At 54.5% G+C, this 14,826-nt stretch overlaps 1 protein-coding gene and 1 long non-coding RNA gene across 11 annotated transcripts in view; one reads left to right on the top strand and one right to left on the bottom strand.

The window, feature by feature from the left end:
• The window catches only part of MLPH (melanophilin), a 38,396-nt gene that overhangs the window by 4,146 nt on the left and 19,424 nt on the right, over window positions 1–14,826 (top strand). For 9 of the 10 annotated variants that reach the window (XM_081813332.1, XM_081813330.1, XM_081813334.1 and 6 more), the window contains one exon: window positions 2,708–2,838. In XM_081813332.1, coding sequence (XP_081669458.1) covers window positions 2,729–2,838 — 110 coding nt within the window. In that variant the 5' untranslated portion in view covers window positions 2,708–2,728. Of the gene's footprint in view, window positions 1–2,707; window positions 2,839–4,810; window positions 5,192–14,826 lie in introns of those variants that run through there. The other variant, XM_081813336.1, reaches the window with a different exon arrangement.
• Window positions 4,984–6,361, bottom strand: LOC145720420 (uncharacterized). The gene is made up of 2 exons (XR_014143316.1): window positions 5,668–6,361; window positions 4,984–5,630 (listed from the first exon to the last, which is right to left on the bottom strand). It is a non-coding gene; the product is annotated as an uncharacterized LOC145720420 (long non-coding RNA).

Here is a 14,826-nt window from a genome sequence, read left to right as displayed (position 1 = left end):
GATCTCCTGTTGAGTTTGTAGGTGTTCAGAATGGTTTGATCCCTATCCAGCTGAATTCCTGAGAGGAGACGAAATCCAGGTCTCCTACTCCTCCGCCATCTTGCTCCGCCCCCACCATCTAAGATTCTTAAAGGAAGCCTGGAATTGTGTCTCTTTGGAGAGGAGACGGCGCTAACTAGTCAGCTGATGCTCACAGATCTTTCATCTGCTCTGAAAAGAGAACTTTAATGAATGTGCTTCTTAGGATACAATCTTTTTTTCAAAAATGGTTTAAGAAAAATGAATAAACCCCAGTGATCCATCAAAAAAGAACTTTTTCTTTTTAAAAACCAGAAATCATATATTCTAGGAGAACGGCAACAGTGAATGCCGTTTTAACACTTTCTTGTCCAAAATCTAAATTCAGCTGTCAATGAAAATAGTTTGAATGACTCTGGCACGTCAAGGCAACTTCGGAATGCATCGTTCACGGTCAGCATCGTGCTTGAAGGGGGAAATACTGAGGGTTTGGTGCAAAAAATATTAAGAAATTATTTTTCACCGATTTAAGGCAGAAGTCAGGGAATACTTTCGTTGAGGGCCACGGGAACTCTGAGGAAGTTTTCATTGTAGATGGTATGTGGATGCTGCCCTGAAAAGGTCACTTGTCATAACTGACCCCTTGTGAAACAAATCAGAGTCCATCCCCAGCACAGAGCAAGTTTTGTTGACTTCTCTGTGACGAACGCTTGAATGGTCAGCAGAACTGGAAGAGAGTTGCTCCCCAGAACTCAGAAGCAAAATCAGGTCTTTCATGGGCTTGAAGAATTCCCAGGGAGTGCAGAAAGATGGGACCCCTGCTCTGACGTTCCTGAGAAACAGATTTCAGTCCTCCGTGAAGACTTGTCGAAGGCACACAGCAGTTCTCAAACTCTGTTGTCCACGGCACAACGGTCACCCAAACCGCATCTTCGCCTGAGCCTTGGTGCCCAGAGGAGAGCTGGCGTGGGTGTGGCTGCCTCGCCCTCGGGCCGAGGGGCACCCATGTGCAGCTCGTAGGGGACCAGAGCACTGGGAGCGTGGAACAGTACCTGCTGTGTACTGGGAAAACACAAAGTCTCTGTCCCTCCTGGAGCTTGACAGGGACAGATGTGGCCACAGCAGTCACACCAGAAGGGGCAAAGAAATGTTCAAAGGACGGGCATGGTGGGGTGGAGGGGTGAGCAGGGTGGTCCCCTCTGGGCAGCACCCCCGGCCCCGTGCGCTCGAATCCCCGGGCGAAGTCCTCCCTCGTGTGATGATGCCTCTGTGTTGTACCCAGAGTAATGGCAGCCTCGGCATCTGTGAGTCCCGTGTACCTGCTCTGTGGGAAGAGCCAGCAGGAGGGCCGGTCCGTCCTCATCCTCTGCTCAGCCAAGCCCTTCTCTGTCCCTGTCCTGCTTCACTAGAGCTTTGCTGCTCACAGGGGTCCCGGGACCAGCAACATCGGCCTACTCCAGTGTGAACATGACCCCCTGGGAATCTCGTTGAAATACGAATTCTGAATCAGGAGGTCTGGGGCAGGGCCTGAGAATCTGCATTTGTAGCAAGCTCCCAGGAAACGCTGCTGGTCCGTGAGGCACACTTGTTTTGTTTTGTTTTTAAGATTTTATTTATTTGAGAGAGAGAGCACAAGCAGGGGGAGCAGTAGAGGGAGAGGGAGAAGCAGGCCACCCGCTGAGCAGGGATCCAGACACGGGGCTCGATCCCAGGACCCCAGGACCATGACCTGAGCTGAAGGCAGACGCTTCACCAGCTGAGCCACCCAGGCAAACCAAATAGCATGCAAGGTTCTAAGGTTCTGCTTATCTTGGCTTTTGGCATTTGGACTTTCCTTCCTCTGTCCTTTTAACATGGACTGGGATCCGGTTTAATGTCTACAAATAGGGCATAAAATCACCTGAAGTCTGCCTTCCTGGCCAGCAGGTTACCTAGAAACAGGGCGTCACACAATGCCGCCGTGTTAAGCAGTTGAATGAAGTCAGGATCTTGGAGGAGGGTGAGGCCCGGGCGTCGGGGCGACCAATGTGCGCCCGGGCTTCAGCGCTCCCACGGCCGACCTCCCTCGGGTAAACCGAGCTCCCGCCGACCCTGCTGCCCACGGGCTTGGTGGCCACTCCCTCATCTGCCGGCACTTCGGCCCCACCGTGGGAAGAATGCGCACGCCCCCCTTGCCCCCCACAGACATAGTGACCTCACAGACGTCACATTGGGGCCACCGCTCAGCAGGCCAGGGTGTGTACCCGCGACTCCACAGCTTGACCAGGAATTTGGGCGGAAGTTGCCTCTTTTCGGCGGTGTTGCTTCCACCTGGGGTTCTAAGGCAAAAAGCCCATGGATGGAGCACATCTCCAGCATTTCCCCAGCATTTCTGGGGTTCCCACTGCAGAGCACGACCCTGGGATGGGGGAAAGCAGCACGCCCCTAGACACTGACATCACCAGCGTTCTCTCACGGTGGAGGGACAGTGGCCCCGTGGCTCAGTGTGTGAGTCCCAGGGGTGCAGGAATTCCACATATAAACCTGACACATTTCAGCTACACAAATCTGCCTGTTTTAGTAAAGCCTTCCGCCCAGGTCCAGACAAACGGCCCGGGATCTCGGTACATTCTGTTTTGCCTCTTACTTTATGGCTTAGGCGCTGTCCACAGGCTCACGGGGTGACCACCGGTGATCCTGTCTTTTCCAGGTGTGATCCTGACAAGCAGAGATGGGGAGAAAACTGGATCTGTCCAAGCTCACGGACGAAGAGGCCAAGCACGTCTGGGAAGTGGTTCAGCGGGACTTTGATCTGAGAAGGAAGGAAGAGGAAAGACTGGAGTAAGTGTGGGGGGCCGAGCCCGCCACTCCGGTGTCCTCTGCAGGGGCCTCGCGGGGCGCCCAGGGCGGGCAGACAACGGGAAGCATGGGTGCAGAACACCGGATGGGAAGCCGGCCGCTGGGAAACGTCCCGCTTTCTGGGCTCGGCTTCCTCCTAATTAAAATGAGGGGACCTGACTTTCCAGCCTGCATTCAGGTGTCCCCTGAATAGTTTCATTTCCTCTTGACCCAGCTTCAGGGTCACGTTGTCTCCTGAACCAGGTGATGCTTTGGCCACGACATGGCGAGCTAGAGGTGATGAAATAGGAAAACACCCGGAATGTCGGGATGGAGGGGTTTTAGGATCGAGGCTGGCTCTGTCTTTCCAGCGTGTTGAATGGTACCCATCCTCGAATGGGCAGCCATGGATGGAGGCAGCACCCACCGCCATTATTTACCCCCTTCACCTGTAACGCTTAGCTGGGCACCGTGCTCCTTTCTGACCCTTTCTTGGTGTCCGTGGCAGCTGGTAGACCTATTGAGAAGGAGACGCTCGAGCAGATTCATGGAGGAGGGGGGCAGGCACTCCAGGCGGAAGCAGAGAGGAGGTAGGAGAGGAGTGGGGCACCAGCCGTGTGGGGCCTCTATGGGACTCAGACCTTCGGAGTCCCAGCCGCCATCAAGCAGGGGAACAGTGAGACCTGGCTGCTGCCCCGCAAGCCGTGGGCTCCGAGAAACGGTCAGCTGTACTTAGAGGATGGAGCCAGCAAGTCTGCCCACGACCGGTCGTGCGAGTCCCACGGGCGACTCCAGGGTCGGGGCCTGAGTAGCTGGGAGGATGGGTTGTCTCTGCCTCCGCTGGGGAAGGCGAGGTGGAGCAGGTTTGGGGGAACCAGGAAAGGCTTCAGACAGGTTGCGGTTAGGTTGCCTGTGGGACATCAAGGGGACAAATGAACACGCATGTGCTGCCGGGAGCTCAGAAGGGAGTGTGGAGTTGTCACCAACAGATGGTATTTGTGAGTTTCCTGGGGCAGATGTACTATAATCACTGGGAGTTCAGCGGCTTACGATGCGTACATGTCTCATGGTTCTGGAGGTAGAAGTCTTCAGATCAAGGTGTCAGCAGGCCTGAGTTCCTTCTAGAAGCTCCAGGGACGAATCTGTCCGTGCCTTCCCCAGCTGCCAGAGGCGCCCACACTCCCTGGTGCCCGGCCCTGCCTCTGTCCTCAGGGCGGCCAGCCTGGCATCCAGCCCTCACTCCGCTTTCGTCCTCCTTCTCCCTCTGCCCCTTGTAAGGACCTGTGTTGACACTGGGCCCGCCCAGATAGTCCAGGGTGACCTCCCGCCTCAAGATCCTCAACTTAATCACATCTGCAGGGGCCCCTTTGCCAGGTGAGGTGACATATTTACAGGTCCCGGGAACCAGGAACATAGGACAGTTCTCACGTGGGAGGAGTGTTATTCGACTGACCCCAGTGTGTCGTCACCAGGCAGGAGGAGACCCCTGCAGGAGGGAGTCCAGAGAGAGAAAGACAGGGCCCCCAAGGAGACAGAGAAGGACCAGCTGTGCGGGGAGCTCTGGGTCCCAACACAGAGCAAAGTCCATAACAATGGACAAGCCACTAAGAGAAACAGGCGTGGTTCTGGCCGGCGACCCCGGTGTCAGCGGGGAGGGGTCCGAGTCGGTGTCGCCAAGGCCTCCCGCTGCCCCCTGCCCCGCCCCCACCCCTGCCTTTCTGCCGTGGGCTCCTGGTCACCCCCTGGGTTTGGTCACGAGGCCGCTTCCACCCTGCTGGCCTCTGGGGACTGCCAGCCCCTAAGGCGCCCCCTCGAGACCTCACACCGGAGCCCACAGGAGGCCTTGATCTGACCCGACCTCCAGGTCCCAAGTGGGGGCCAGAGCTGCCCGCCCTGCGCTCCGCCCCTTCTCCCTCTGCTTCTGATGACCCATTTCCCCACATGCTGAAGCCCCTCCCTCTCTTTCCTTTCTTCCTGTGAACCCTCCAGTGCCCTCTCACTCTTACTCACAGCAGCTCCCCTGCCCTGGCCGTGGCCGCCGGGCCCTGCAGAGGGCCACGAGCTGCGCCAGCAAAGCCAGCCTGGCCTTCCCACTTGGCAGCATCCCCTTCCCCTCGGATGGACCAGACCCTGCCTCCAGGCAACCCAGCGGTTGTCGACTTTTATTTTAAGTATATATAGAAACACAGATAAATGGGAAGGAGGGGAACCCAGCTCTCAGGGAGCAGACGGAGGACCACCTGGGCCAGGTCCCAAGAGGCAGCCTCTTTCCCAGAGACCCTTGAGCTGGGCTGCTCCACCTTCATCTAGACAGCTGAAGCGGTCTCGCAGAAATCCCTGTGTTTCTTGCGTGAAGGTAAGTCGTATTCCTTGGGTCATTTCACATTGCCAAGAGGAGACAGGCCCAGCTGATCTCTCGACGCTGTTGGAAACGGAAGGCTCCTACAAGGATGCGGACCATGACTCCCCCGGTCCTGCGTGCAGCCTGTGGCCCAGGCCAGGCCCCCGGGGCCAGTAATGGTCAGGGTGCCCCCCTCATTCAGCAGTGTCTGATGCTGTCTGCTCAGAAAGGGCCAGTCGTGGAAGTGGGAGGTGGGGTGTGGGGGGATTGGCCCGCTCTGCCATGTCTACTGGGCCTGCCATGTGCTTGGGGTGGGCTCGTTGAATACCCGCTCTCAGACCGGAGGAGGCTGTCTGGGGGGGTGTCAATGCCGAGCAGTGCTGTGAGCTGCAGAGAGGCCATGGCGGGGAAAGTCTGTGTCACATGAACATTGAGCCAAGCGCAGTGAAGCCCACTGGCCTTACCGTGACGCCCACTGGCCTTACCGTGACTGGCTCTTGCCGTGCAAACAGGGCTCTAGCAGGTGATACGTTTGGGATGTAAAGAGTCATTCTGGGAGGGAGGTGGAAGGGAAGGGCTTTTACAGTTCTTATCATTTTTGATGGTTTCGTCTCTTGTTCACTGTGCTGTTAGTTAAATATGCAGCAAAAACTAAAGCCGCCCCTGACTGTGAGGAACCTTTTCTGCAGTGTCCCCCCGACCCTGGGCCGCCGCAGGACCCGGGCATGTGGTCCCGAGGCACAAGGGTGGGCGTGATGAGTGCCAGGAGGTCAGGACACGTGGGTTCAAGTCCAGCCCAGACAGGCAGCTTTGCCGAGAAAGGGCACGGCTGAAACCAGCCTAAAGATAAAGACTCTGGGTTCTTGACACCGGACTTGGTTGACAGAGCAGCTAACTCGAGTTCTCTGCTCCGTGAACCAGTCATGGGCCAAGTGGAGAAATCGGTCATCCGGAGACCACGAGCTGGGTAGCCATGTGACAAACCGAGCAGCTCGGGAATCGCTCCAATGGGTTTCTGATGTCTTGGCCATCCTCCAAAAGGGACGCTAAATGGAAGGCTCGGCTCAAGGAACCTACCACAGTCACTGATGGAACTGAGTGAACAGGGAAGAAATTGTGAAACCAAGAAACACGTTCACTAAATGGAAAGAACTTTCCCATCCTGAATATGCGTCAGGTGGACGCTGTGTCTGGGCCTGATTCGCCAGGAGCAAATTTGCCAAGGGGCAGTTTGCTAAACAACCAGCTCACCGAACATACCAATTGGAAAACAGAAAACAACGATATTTCTTTTAATATTTACAAGTTAACAGAAATGCATATTAGGTGGATTTCTCCCCAGACATGGAAGTGCCAATCCGCTGTAAAGGATGTAGGGACAGGGCCTGGGTAAAGACTCCAGCACCTGTTCCCAAGCTGTAGAAGCGACACATCTTTGGGTCTCCTCTGTCAAAGCACATGACAAATGAGCTGGCCCAGATCCCTGATATTTGGGAGGATAGGCAACACAGATGCCTTCCCTCCAAATCGACTGGAAGGAGTTTTCCTAGGTTCTAACTCATGAGTGGCAGGCACCACATAGAGAGCATCCTGAATGGGGGGCTTTCCTTGCAGACTGTTTCGGGAAATGGACGAGAAGGAAGGGGGAGGCCATGCCGTCTTTGATGTAGCCCCAGGCACATAGAAATCTCTCCCTGCAGTTGGCGTGTGGGACCAGGGACTTGGGAGTGGGGTGTTTACCGTACAGTGTGTCTTGTTATTCCTGGCTTCCTCCCATCAGGATGTGATGCTGCACTCCAAAGACTCAAAAATTCAAAGATAAACAAAATTAGGATGTTAAAAACCTTGGCATCAGTAAGTGCTTTAGGATAGATTTAACTTACTATCTGTTTCCTACCATCGAGTCCTGAGCAGTGGGCTATATAATGAGGACGTGTGTCTTGCTGTGGATGAACTTCGAGCCTTAAAGTCGGGCAGACCCTTGTGTGAGAGCATGGTCCTCTTTATGCCCAGTCTGCTACCTGGTGCAGGGCCTGGGCTGTGAGCCATCCCGGGTTCTAGGGAGACAAAACATAGGATTATCTTGGGACGCCTGGGTGGCTCGGTCGGTTAAGCATCTGCCTTCGGCTCAGGTCATGATCCCAGTGTCCTGGGATCTGCCTGCATCCGCTCCCTGCTCAGCGGGGAGCCTGCTTCTCCCTCTGCCCCTCCCCCCCTCCGCTCTTGTGCTCTTGCTCTCACTCTCTCTCAAATAAATAAATAAAATCTTAAAAAAATGTAGGATTATCTCAGTGACACAGAAGAGTGTTTGGTAGCATGATGAGAGGATATTCTGATCCAGCAAGGATCTTAAGAGTGAAGAACTAGAAAGACCCTAATGTCCAAAATTACAGGCTTTTGCTAAATAACCAACTTGAACCATGAATTCAACAATGGATCACCTGGCGCCCATTAAAAATAAAGCTGTAGCAGTAAATCTTCATGACCAGTTCATAAGGTATTAAGTGGAAAAGCATTGTGAAAATGTATGGGTTTATGACGTTTCACTTTTTAAAAATGCAGAGAAAGGTCTAATAATAACAGAGGCTCTGTGCTCCCTGAGCTTTTTCTTGCTCTGCTCCCCTGCACTCACGTCTGGGTGTCTAGCCCCTTCTGTTCCTTTTGCTGATCCTCCTGGACCCCCCGGTATTCACGTTCTGAGGGTCCAGGGCCCCCACCTCAGCTCTGCTCTGTGCACGCTCACTCCCTGAGGGATGCGCACCAGCACCGTGGCGCTGAGGCTCCCTAGACCCGCGCTGCCCAGTGGAACGAGGAACTAAACTACGTCTGCTCCCCAGGGTGTAGCCAGTAGCCACCTGCACCTGTTGAGCCCTTGAAATGTGCCTGACGCCACTGGGGAACCAACTTTGTCTTTTTTTTCCTCATTGTAACTAACTTAAGTAGCCCCATGTGCCTCGTGGCTGCCATATTGGACGGCACGGGTCTAGACAGCAGGTCCCAGTGTGTGCCCTCAGCCAAGAACTGTCCCCAGAACCTGCGAGGCAGGTAGACAGATGGCTGCGGAGCACGTCGGCCAGGGGTCTAACCAGTATCTCTAAGATAGCACGTCTAAGACAGGTCTGGATTCTCCCAAGGCCCCCGCTTCCCCATCTTGGAATCAGCCTGGCTGCTGAGGTCAAGTGCTCAGGAATCACAGTCATTTCCACTCCTTCCCTGTCATCCTACATTTCATGCCTCAACAAACCCTATTGGCTCAGCCCTCAAAATAAATCCCGGCTGTGCCTGGCTGGCCACACACAGCCACCCCGCCTCATGCCACACCATCTCTCTGCTGGACATCTCCCCTCCACCCTCCCTGCCCTGTTGTCTTTCTCCCCGTGGCCCCCAGGAGTCGCCTTTCCCCCAGGTCTCCCTATTGCACCCTCCTTCACATCACTCGTATCCCTTCTCAGACATCACCTCCTCAGAGAAGCTTCCGCAGATTGCCCTTTCTAAAATAGCCACCACCGTCCCAACACTACTTCCTTCTGCTTATCCCTCCGCAGCACTCAGGGCTCATCTAATATATGAGTCATGTACTTGTTGAGTAGAATCTGTCTCCCTGCCCATGTCTAAGCCCAGTGAGGGCTCAGTTTTGTCACTAGCGCCCAGAACAGTGCCTGACCACGGAAAGACAAATGGCTGTGTTTCGATGTGCACTTGGGGCTTTGTGTTAGATCATTTACTCCCTAGACAAGCTTGCCACGCGGCTGCTCTTCTTATCCACATTTCCAGGAGAGGCCGCTGAGGATGGGCCAGTCTCCCCGGCTGTGAAGAATGTCCAGAAATGAATGGTTAACTGTGGGACTGTGTGGGGGAGGGGAGATCTTGCCGTGCGTCGGTTTGTCATATCGCTCCTCTCTGTGTTCAGCATTCATCCTCGTTACTCGGCTATTAAGGAGTCTTCGCTACAGAAAAGATAGGCGTGATTTTTTAATGCCACATAAGTAAAGAGTAGCACCCAAGGAAGCCTCCTGGAAGGGAACATGGAGAGAATGACCCAGCTCTTTAACTCCCTCCGTCTGGGGAAGAGCCGGGGCTGCAGACACCTGCATCCTCGACCCAACGGCCATGCGCAGCAGAGAGAGAGGCGAGCCTCCACCTGGCGTTCCAGAGGCCGTACGTACTCACTGCGGTTTGCGGGCTGCCTCCTGGGCTCCAATGAGGTCCCAAGTTTGCAGGCTGCTGAGCTGCACCCCCATCTACAGAGGTGGCTTCTCAACTGCATCCGTGCTGGGAAGGATTGAGTAACCCCAAAGCACAGGGGAGGCGAGAGAGCTCAGGCAGTGACTCATGCCCCTGGGCGAGGACAGAGCTTACCTAAATAGAACACCCTGTTTTCAAGGGCACAGCCTGAAAATCAAATATTAGCCCTGCGAGCCTTCCCCAGAAGGGCAAACAGGTGGACCTGTGGATTCGCAATCTCTACAAACAGATCGGGGTTCCTGAAATGCTCTCTGAAAGCTCTCCCAGCGTGAGACATGGGCAAACGAGGCAGGCATTAGGAATACTGCTACCAAGGGATGTGAGGTCCCCCTAGCTGGGGGGCCACGTGGGGCCTGGAGGGTAGGCTCAGCCGGAGAGTGCCCCCGGGGCTCCCAGGACACCAGGGGCCTCTGGCTTTCACGGCAGCAAACTGGTCAGACCTGTCCTGTTTGTCGTCCTGTGGTCAGTCTCCTCCAAGTACTTCACAAAATGTTAGCAAGTTTCTGTTTCCCATCATTATCCTTCCTGGTATTTATTCATATAGTCAGGACTTTGGATGCACATACTTGCTCTTCACCTCTCCTCACGCCACGCTGTCCTTCAGTTGTGACTGAACGTCCTGCCTAGTTTGGGCGCCATGCTTTCCGTGATTTAGCATCCTGATGCTGTGACTCATCGGTGCCTTCCGGCCCCAATACCACGTTCCTGGGGTCACGCCTGGGATTCTTCTCTCCGTCTGGAGCACATCTGCAGGTTATTTTCTCAGGAAGGGCATGGGCTGTGGAGTTGACAGCTGGGAGTAAGATCCGCTCGCCCACTTTCCCTTCAGAACTCTGGCAGAACAACGCGCCCCAAAAGACGCCCACCTCCTGATCCCCTGAATCTGTGATTGGGTCAGGTCATGTGCTGAAGGGGGATGCGCTTGCGGATGCAGTGAAGGCTGCTGATCAGCTGGCCTGGACTTGGGGAGACGGTCCTGGGCCCCCCATCTGGGCTCAGGGTGATCACAAGGGGCCCAGCAGGAGGAAGGAAGGGGGGGCAGGGCAGCGCTCTGAGGAGCACCCCAGCAGCCATGCTGGCTCTGAAGGTTAGAGGAAGGGGGGCCGCGGGCCAACAGTACGCCCTCGGGATGCTGGAAAGAGCAAGAGAACAGATTCTCCCCCGGCGCCTCCCGGAAGGATTACCGTCCTGCCAACACCTTGATTTTGGCCCCGTGACCGCCACGTCAGACTTCTGACCTCCAGGGCCATCAGATGAAAAGGCCGTGTTATTTTAAGCCATGAAATGTGTGGGCATTTGCCAGAGCAGCAACAGGGAACTGCCCCGTGGCTGCCAGCTTCCTCTCCCCACCTCACAGAGAGCCACCGGCCCGCCGGCTCATGCTTCCCCAGAGCGAGCCCGCCGCGTCCCAACCGAGCGCTGCGGGCCGTCGGCGTGTGTGTGGCCGGCAGTCCAGCAACTCCTGATCTGAAGACCCCGCTCCTTTTCTTCTCCTGCTTGGGAGAGGTTTCCTGTATTCTTCCAGGGATCACTGCTTCCGTGGCACGGTCAAAACTCAGAGCCACCCAAGCTGTGCCGAGAAGAGCAGCTCCTTAACTGCCCGTCTGAGATTGCTCGTGGGCCCCCACCGCCCGAGCGGGACATGGCTACAGCTTTGCTGGTGTCTGGTGTCCGACACTCTGCTCGCTTACACCGACTCTTTACGCCCTCGTCTTGTCTTTCAGAGTCCCCCATCCCCACGCCCCCTGCTTCTGGCCCTCAGGGTGACAGAGTTGCTGGGGGCTTGGCTCCACACACTGCCCACTGGCTCCTTGCTGGTCCCTGAGACAGAGTGGAGGGTCAGGTCAGCTTCCCGAATGAGGACCATCGCTCATGAATCGTCCTGGCCGGGCATTGGGAGTGGCCAGCCCCCACCCCTGAGATCCCTGATCCCAGCCATCAGCCTCATGTGCCACGGCCTCTTCTCCCCAACCCTGGACTCACAGTCCCCGGGCCTCTCAGCACCTCATGCTGTCCTCCAGGGACAGGGTCTAAGGATCACCTGAGCAGAAGGCCTGGTCCGAGCTCATGCCTCTTTCAGCGGCTGCTGGGGGACGTGGGTGCCGTGGCCACCGCGAGTTCCTCCCTAGCTGACCCTGGAGAGTGCACCACCAACCTGGGCTGGTCCCCAGTACTCACACGTTTCCACCGTGCTCCCGTCAAGATTACCCCCTAAGGGGGGAGAGCAAGGACACATGGGTCTGCCCTCTTCACGTCGCCCCTAGCCCTTCTCCCTTCCACACCCAGTCGTGAGTGAGAGGAAACGTGCCTTCCCTGTCCTGTCTCCTTGCACCAGACCCGCCTCATCCTGCGAGGTCACTAAGCCTCTCTTGAGGACAGCGGGCATCTCCCCTCCACTCTGGGCTCTGGATGTTGGCACCCCAGGGCAGGCTGGAAGTCGGCGGGCAGAGCACAGTGCTGTGGGTTTCTGATGCCAGGGTCACCCCTCTGCTGAGTTTCTCCTCCATCTGTCCCTGATTTCACCGCCGCCCCCTCTCTCCTCATTCCTATCCCTTCAGCCTTTGCTCTGTATCTGGGGCAGCAAACTTGCTCCAGAATCAGCTGTTCTCAAGCATTTTAGCCTCAGAGTCCCTTTACATTCTTAAATTATTGAGAACCCCAAAGAGCTTATGTTCATATGGATTATGTATGTCAATATTGACCCTATTGGAAATTAAAACCAGGCATTTTAAAAAATATTCATTCATTCATTCATTGAAAAATAACAACAGTAAACCCCTTACATGTTAACATAAATGACATTTTTATGAAACGTAACTTTTCCTGAAACAGATGAGAAGACCGGCATGTTCTGTATTTTTGGAAATCCCTTCCACATCTGGTGTAATAGGAGATGGTTGAATTCTCATTTTGACTTTTGTTCTGAATGTATTGTAATATGTTGTTTTGGCTGAAGAATTTGAAGAAAATCTAGCCTCGTACTGATACGCAGTTCGAAAAATGGGGCATGTTTCAGTAGTCTTCCCAGATGATTTTTTTAAAAGATTTTATTTATTTGACAGAGTGAGTGAGAGAGCACAAGCAGAGGGGGACAGTAGAGGGAGAGGGAGAAACAGACTCCCCGCCGAGCAGGGAGCCCAATGTGGGGCTCGATCCCAGAACCCCGGGACCATGACCCGAGCCGAAAGCAGACGCTCAACCATCTGAGCCACCCAGGCGCCCTCTTCCCAGATGATTGTGGACGTTGTGCTTTGATACTACATGGGAACCCAGCAACGGGTGATTTCTTCAAGGTAGTTGCATGGTGGGATCTGAACGCATATCAGTGAACTAAAATCCATCCATCTGTCCTGCACTCAAACTGCATCTCGTATCCATGTGAGGTTTTGTCACACCATATACAGTTTCTAAATGGTGACACATTTCATTATATACCAAAAAAATCACATCGATGGCCGTCACCACTGATCTCACCAGCAACATTTAAGTGATGGACGCTGTCGAGCTCACGGTGGCAGACATAAATTCCCCAAGATTCTTCTCCGTGCTCGAAAGCTTGAGTTTTGTCATGGGCCACAAATATCGTCACTTGTTTTCCTCAAGGTGACGGGCTCACAGTGTTCATTTCTAAGAGAATATCTGGCAAATGCCCAAGTCAGAATAGTTTATTTTCTAGTTGTGCTTTTAAGTAAAAATGATGCTTCGTGAAAAAAAGAAATTCTAGTTCATGTTGGAACTCCAGCAACTGGCTGCTTCCTTACATTGAGACCTCGGTGGTGCTTCAGGACGTAGCAGAAATGCTTTCAGGGCGTGCTTCTCGTTTCTTCACATGGGACGTTAAAAAGACATGGGCTCAAGGGTCAAGGTTAGTAAGATGAGTAACTTACTGTAGCATCAAGGACATGCCTTGAATCAGGACACACTTCAGCAAAGACATGCTCTTTGCCTTTGTGACAAACACCGCAAGGACTGCTGGTCTGGTTTGTACCTCTGCCTTGACCCACGCCAAGGTCCTAGCTGTTTGGCCGCCATTGCTTCACCATGGGTGCAGGAGAAATAACATCTCAGATGAGAGAGAGAACATCTCAGCATTGTTACTAAAATAGTTTTGACCTTGTGGCGCCTCTTAAAGGGTCTTGAGAACCTCCAGAGGTCCCTGGACCACACCTTGAGAACCACAGTTCTAAATCGTGGGATGTGATATGTAATATGTACGGTAGTAAGTCCGGCCCATTGTCAGTTTCCATCCCTTCCCATCTTTGTTTGGACCATCTCTCTTCCACCTCAGTGAGCATAGCCTGTGGTCTTTCCATCTCAGCCTGGTTCCTTCTTTATGTCCTCCTCTCTTCATCCCAGTTAGTGCACCAAGCACGCTTGTTTCAAGTCTTCTTCTGGTTCTGACAGTCGATCACATTCAGGGTGTCTTTTCTTCCTGGGGCTGACTTAAACTGATAGCTACATGTTGGGCCTTTGTCTGCCGATGCAGCCATCGTGGAGTGACATCTGGTCGACCCAGTGTTTGCCACAGGCAGGGTGTGTGGATTGCTCTGGCCCCCATCACCTCCTCCCCACGCGGCTCCAGGTGGTGTGATTGCCCCTGAAATATGTCAGTGTCCAGCCACCACCCACGCGGCTCTTACCTCAGAGGACTTCCGGCCCCAGGATTCGGTGTGTGTCCTGCAGGTCCTCATCCTTCTTCCTGCTGGGCTGGGGGTATGGTTTTGCCTGGATGCAGAATGAGGGGCACTCACTGGGAGAGAGGTGAAGGGGTGGCCTCTAGATTTTCTGGCTGATGCAGATACTGTCTGAGGGGAAATGGAGGAGGTTAGGCCCTCCGCACCTGGCTCCGCGCGCCTATGCTCCCGGGCTCGGGGCAAGGATGTCAGTGCAGCTTTATCCGTGGATGACAGCTCCCCACCCCCCCGGATTGCTGCCAACACAAGGCCGTGTTTTCTTGATTGTCAAAGCTGAGACGAGAGTTTCGTTTGTGGGCCCGTGTTCCAGAGTGTTTGAGCAACGAGTGGGGAGCGGGGAATCAGTGAAGTGCAGTCAACACCACTTAAAACCAGGAGTAGTGTCCCAGAGCTTTCTAGAGGCCCTGCCTTGTCTCCCGCCTCCACCGCGCTCTGGGGTGTCCCCTTCAGAAACCACAGGCACCGAGTTCCCACAGGACGGTGGCACCCAGGGTCGGTCTGATTCTTGTCACTAAGAATGGAGTTAAGTGGATCTCATCGAAAACCAAAAATACTGCATTTTGCAGACGTTCTCTAAAATCCAGAACAGATGGAATGTGTCCATGATGTAGAGGGGACATTTCCCAGTCGGTTCAATTTGGCGAGCCCACCAGGAAGGTCTGGGGGGACCGTGGTTTTCCCGGGACATCCTAGTGCTGGATGTTTCCTGCG

This window comes from Leptonychotes weddellii, chromosome 3, assembly GCF_054177405.1.
Source record: "Leptonychotes weddellii isolate Sample4059 chromosome 3, ASM5417740v2, whole genome shotgun sequence".
NCBI lineage: Eukaryota > Metazoa > Chordata > Mammalia > Carnivora > Phocidae > Leptonychotes > Leptonychotes weddellii.
This window is presented reverse-complemented; position numbering and strand designations above follow the sequence as displayed.